The sequence below is a fragment of the Polyodon spathula genome, unplaced genomic scaffold, assembly GCF_017654505.1.
Source record: "Polyodon spathula isolate WHYD16114869_AA unplaced genomic scaffold, ASM1765450v1 scaffolds_4258, whole genome shotgun sequence".
Taxonomy (NCBI): domain Eukaryota; kingdom Metazoa; phylum Chordata; class Actinopteri; order Acipenseriformes; family Polyodontidae; genus Polyodon; species Polyodon spathula.
Genome location: NW_024475715.1, coordinates 1,562 through 7,763, shown reverse-complemented (window position 1 = coordinate 7,763; position 6,202 = coordinate 1,562). Strand labels below are relative to the sequence as shown.

At 43.3% G+C, this 6,202-nt stretch overlaps 1 protein-coding gene across 1 annotated transcript; it reads left to right on the top strand.

Moving 5' to 3' along the window:
• The first annotated feature begins 337 nt into the window (after nucleotides 1-337).
• LOC121312681 (cis-aconitate decarboxylase-like) lies at nucleotides 338-3,580 on the top strand. Its single transcript, XM_041244359.1, has 5 exons — nucleotides 338-341; nucleotides 826-1,013; nucleotides 1,265-1,357; nucleotides 2,113-2,318; nucleotides 2,652-3,580. The coding sequence occupies exons 1-5, from the start codon at nucleotides 338-340 to the stop codon at nucleotides 3,574-3,576; spliced, it is 1,416 nt and encodes a 471-aa protein (XP_041100293.1). The 3' UTR covers nucleotides 3,577-3,580.
• Nucleotides 3,581-6,202: the final 2,622 nt, after the last annotated feature.

Genomic DNA, 6,202 nt, shown 5'->3' with positions numbered 1-6,202 from the left:
TGCCTCGCTTTAAGACACTGTGCTGCCAGCTGGACATGTTAAAATAGATTTTTAACTTGTCGATCAGGCCCATCTTGAAGGACCATTCAGGCAGGGGGTCTCCCAGTGCTAAGTTCTCAATATAAAAGCATACAATAAAAAACTGCCAGCTGCGTGTCAGTGTGATCGACCCAAGTTGTCAGTAAGTGTCCTCCCAGAACAGAGAAAGAGGGTGATTCCCCCACATTCCGGACCCTTACGGCTATTACATAACCCATTTCCTGGTCAAATTACAAAAATCCCCCTAATTAGTTGAATAGTTTCACTAAAAGGAGGAGGGTTTGGAACCTGTTGGGCGATGGGTATCCCGGTATGAAAAATATATAAAGAGGATGAAACCACGGCAGATACACAGCTCAGTGACAGAACACTGTGATACACAGCAACCTACTGAACAACACCATGCTCTCAGCACTCAAGGTAATCACTGCACTCAAACTCTCAGAAATGTGTGCATTATTTTTATTATTATTATTATTATTATTCTGTCATATCGCATATTAATTTTATCTGAATTCCCTTATTAAATGAGTTTCAGAGATCCAAGACAGTTTTCCTGCCTGCGCTTCTACTTAAATCTCAGTTGAAGGTCACTTTTAAAAAGCTACTTGATTCAAAAAAAAAAAACAGTGTAAATTGTCCAGATTTAAGATTGCATACTATGGCTAATTGAATGTCCCGATTATGTTTAGATGTTGTTATTTTAGTCCATTATTGTAGAGATCATGCTCTGAATACTAAAGTGAGGCACAGGCAGAGACTGACCTGCTGTTTGTTGCCCTGCAGTGCAGGAAAGGCCTGCCCCAGAGGGGACAGTCACCAGCAGTTTTGGAGGGTTCATCCACTCTGTGCACCCGGGCCAGCTGTCAGACACTGTGCTGCACCGCAGTAAGAGGATGATCCTGGACAGCATCGGGGTGGGGCTGCTGGGAAGCACCCCCCACGTCTTCCAGCTGGCTCTGCAGCACTGCCAGGTAATCCTTCAGCTGAGGCTTGCACTGGGCTATGGTACAGAGGGCACACAGGCCAAAGAAATTAGCCCTGGCAGTACAATTTTAATATAAACCATTCCTTCAGTACTTACCCCATTTTTGAAAAGTTTCTCTGAATTTTTGAGGTTTGCATTGTCAAACCAGGATGATGATAATCAATCATTTATGTTGTTTGTTTCCACCTTAAAGAACGTTCAGATCCTTTAATGATCTGTGATTAACTCTCTTTGCAGCAAATGTGTGCTCCAGATTACATCAGTTCAGTCTTTGGACGAAGGAACACAAGACTCTCTCCGAGTCTGGCAGCCTTTGTCAATGGAGTAGCGGTAAGTCTCTGAATTTGTTTACATAATGCTCAGCCCTTTCAAATTGTAAAGCTGTAGTCCATGAAATGAGCACATTGTAGCAGCTGACAAGTTGTACAGCGTGTGTCATTTTTCATTACACTGTCTGCAACTAATTTCCATGAAAACACCCCTTGAAATACTGCATTCCAAAACATAAATCATCGTGAGGCTGGGTTGCCAATATTTACTATCAGTATATACATACACAAATCAATAGCTCTTGCTCTCTACACAATATAAGTTGTATTTTATCACAAAAATGTTCATTTTTTTTTTTTTTTTTTGTTTTTTTCTTTTTTTTTTTTTTTTTTTTTATCTTTTCTTGTTTTATCGTTCACAACTCCTTTACTTTTTCGGTTGTTCCAGTACTTTACAGGTTACTTAGCAGATGATTAAGGAGTAGTTCTATAAAAAGTCAAAGGAGAAAAACTTTTCCATAATGCAGAAAATTCAAAACCAAAGTAATGCCTCAATTGTATAATAATATAATATAATATCAATTAAACAATAGTGATGTGTTCATTATAATGGACATGTGCCCATCGGGCAGTGACTGTATTAAGGACACATTCCCATTATCCCGTTGTGTATGAAAGTTCAAGTTTGTATTCATGTCCTTGAGGTTTCTTTTGTAGGAAGATGGGGCACGGCCAGGCTTCCTCGCAGTCAGGAAAGTCACTGGAGATGTCACACTGTGCCAGACACTTACTGTGCCCTCACTCTCTTCTTTGCAGGTCCATTCAATGGACTTCGATGATACCTGGCACCCAGCCACTCACCCCTCAGGGGCGGTCCTTCCTGCCCTGCTCGCTATTGCTCAGATGTTGCCTGGCAACGCCAAGCCCAGTGGGATGGACCTCCTGTTAGCCTTCAACGTGGGCATTGAGATTCAGGGCCGGCTCATGAGGTTCTCCAACGAAGCCCAAAACATCCCCAACAGGTGAGGAGACTGCTGCCAAACAAACTTGGCACAATACTGTAGTGCTGCCAAGAAGGAAGTGTGCCAGGATTCTTCCAGCATGAACGAGATCGTGTTTAAATTTGCAAGCAAATCTTAATCTGTTTTTCTGTTTTTTTTTAGCCTCACATTGATTATGTTGTTTTTATTGGAAATTATTATTACACTTTCCTTTTCTTTTAGAAGGCATGATAATAAATGTTTGTCTATCTGAGTTTGTTTTTAAATCAGAATTTTAAAACCATTAAAAAACATATACAATGTAAAATACTCTCTCAGTTACTAGGGTGGTCATGCCAGTGTTTCTCCCTTCAGGTTCCATCCCCCGACTGTGGTGGGCTCTCTGGGTAGTGCTGCTGCCTGCTCCCGTCTGCTCTCCCTGGATTGCTCGCAGTGCTCAAACGCCCTGGCGATTGCTGCCTCCCTAGCAGGGGCTCCCATGGCCAACGCTGCCACTCAATCCAAACCTCTTCATATCGGGAACGCAGCCCGACTCGGCATGGAGGCGGCACTGCTGGCTTCCCGGGGCCTGGAGGCCAGCACGCTGATCCTGGACTCGACCCCAGGCTGCGCTGGCTTTAGTGCCTTCTACAACGACTACCTGCCAAAGGCACTGCCCTCCCCAGAGGAACAGGATACCCGCTTCCTGCTGGAGGACCAGGACATAGCCTTCAAGCGCTTCCCTGCACACCTGGGCATGCACTGGGTGGCAGACGCAGCGTGCTCAGCGCGGGAGCTTTTGGTCAACACTGTAGGGGGGTTCCACCCCTCTATGATCCAGAGCATCCTACTGAGAATCCCCCTCTCCAAATATATCAACCGTCCCTTCCCTGAATCCGAGCACCAGGCCAGACACTCCTTCCAGTTCAACGCCTGCACTGCTCTGCTGGACGGCGAGGTCAGTGTCCAGTCGTTCAGCCCAGCGTTCCTGGACCGCCCCGAGCTGCTCAGCCTCCTGAGCAGAGTACGGGTCGAGCACCCCCAGGACAACCCTGCCAATTTCAATAAGATGTATGCAGAGGTGCTGCTGACCCTCACAACAGGCAATGTCTTGAAGGGTCGTTGCGACACCTTTTATGGACACTGGAGGAAGCCACTGAGTCGTGACAGTCTGCTGAAAAAGTTCCGGGCAAATGCTGGGGCAGTCCTGCCAGGAGAGAGGGTGGAGGCCATCATTGATGCCGTGGAGAACATAGAAGACATGCAGGACTGCTCCCACCTCACCATGCACCTGGAGTGAAGGGCTTCATGCCATCCTTTGATGACATTTTAAAAAAATACAACAAAACAAACAACAGAATAAAACCAATTTGAAGGCACTGGGGAAAAGATCTTTATGCCATTTGTGTTTTGTTTTACTGTATTATTGTTGTTGTTGTTGTTGGTATATAATGCATAATTTTAGTGAGTATTTACCCAATCATACTCAATTGTAAGTAAAGCAGTGGTGTCATTATATGACAGATAGGGACAGTCACCTTTAAACCACACAGTTTACACAGATTATACAATGTATATACTCTCATTTCTGACAGCACTGTGAATCTCACTAATGCTCTATTTATTTAATTATTGTTATTTTATTTAATCTTTTACAAAATTGTATTGTGTGTAATTCCCCACACTGTGTGTGGGGGGTGGTCGCCGGTGTAAAGTAAGGGGGGGTGGAGGGGGGCAGGTATGCACATACATGATTGTGTGACGAATCCGTTGTAGAGGCTCGGGGTGGTGCGTGGTCCACTGTATTTAGTGGTGGGGGGGGGTCTGTGGATATCATCTGTCAATTCTATCAATTAAATCATCACCTACAGGAGGACAATGTGCATACAAGATGCAAAATGTGAAACTAATGTGATGCCCCTAGTATGCAAATATAGTACAAATGAAACAATTGTGATTGCTTTGGTGTTTATTTTATTTAATTGAAAAATATTCTTAGTTACAAGGTATAACACAGTACTTTCATTTTCTACCAGCTTTTAATCATTACAAAGATGTTTCGACTTTAATAATTAATTCAAAACAGTGTAACTCAAAACAGTACTTTGTTATAATTGTGATATAAATTGACTAATAGAAAGTTTTAATTTGATTAATAATTGTGAAATGTACAGTCAGTAATGGTTTTATGTTCTAGTTATGTGATGTGATTTAAAACGTCTGTTTTCTCAAGTGAATTGATTAAATACAATTGTGGACCTTGTCTGAGAGAGTTTGCCAACTTTTATTTTGTGAATGCATTAGTTTGTTTGTTTTTTTTACTACGGACCTCACCAGTTGTTGATGAGCGCTCTACCTTTTTGTGATACATGAGTTAAGTAGTAATTAACGACAGTGTTTAATGTGGCTAACTAGATGCTTAGTGCCTTTCGTTCTGTATGGTGGCGAGGGGGGAGGGCAAGGGGTGGGGCTGTCAAGTCCCTAACTCTGTGCACAGAGGAGGGCAGGGACAGAAAACACCGACCGGTTAGATATGTCACGCGTGGGTGCCGATGAGATTAACGGGGACTAGAGTAGCCTAGTAAAAGGGGACTACGCCTTTTTGGACTCTTCAGTAAGGCCATGGAATTGATTAACTACGCCATTGTGGACCTTGCCTGAGAGACCTTCGTAACCATATAGTTATTTCTTTCTCCCATATAGGTTCTTTGTTCCCCGGGTTTCCCACACAATGGGGCAGCGTCTGGTAAAACAAAAAGTTTATTTGTTCTCAAGAGGGCAAAAAATCGTTAAAACCAAACCACACAATTTTTGTAAAAAAATAAGTTGAACTTTCAAAAGGGAATGCCAAAAAAAGAATGTTAAAAGAACACCGCACACTACCACCAGTGTTATGTACAATAACCACACCAATACAAATCAAAAGCAATAACCATCCGTATATTGGTGCCCAGACACGACAAGAAAAATTAACGAGCAACCTAACCTCCAAACCCTCCCTGAATATTGTCCCCCTAGGGACCTAGTAGGGGCTGGCCCCAATCGCCGATTGCTTGTTGCCATGGCCGATTTCTCCCTCCCAATCGCGCGCTGCCTTACAGTTACGCCTCCTGTCTTCCTGGTCTTCTTGTTCCTGTTCAATAATGAATCAAGTCCCTTTATATACCCACTAACCTGGGACCGACGGTTGCTGTGAACTGGACTTCCTGGATTCCTGGGAGGAAAGATGCTCGTTTCACCGACCAACACAGCACCACACAACAACACACATTAAGCTTTCAACCACTGGAGTGCCACAAAATAGGTATACAGATACCCGCACACGTAGGCAACTGTGGTTGGTACAAAACCACACCAAACACAAAGTCCATAAAAAATAGCAACCTATATTGTCACGACACTAACAAGAAAAAGAAGCCAATAACTTCCAAACCTCCCGGAGCTTTTCCCAGTGCTAATCCTGTGCACATGCTCAAAGTTTTGTGCTTGCCAAGCATTATTCTCGCTCGCCCTGGAGCCTGTGCCTATCACGATTTTCCTGTGTTTACAGGCTGCTGTGCCCTGAAAACACTTTGAGAAAACCTGTATGATAATCCTGCTGGCCGCCATAAGAAGTGTGGCTGTGGGCGCAAATTTGCATTGTCTGGATGAGATTGCTCTACCCAACAGGCAGCCACAACACACATAAAACCAACTGGGGGTTGAGATAAGCAGATTCCAATAAAAAATAAAAAAAAAACATACAATACACAAAACCCATAGAAAATTCATCATTTGTGACACTAACGAGCCAAAAACTTCCTACTAAGGCTTTAAAATAAATGTTCTGAACTCTTATTAATGCTAGCAGCATTATCTCTGCTCACCTTCTTATTGTCTTGAATATGTATTTTGTTTTATATGCTGCAGCCCTGAAAACACTTTGG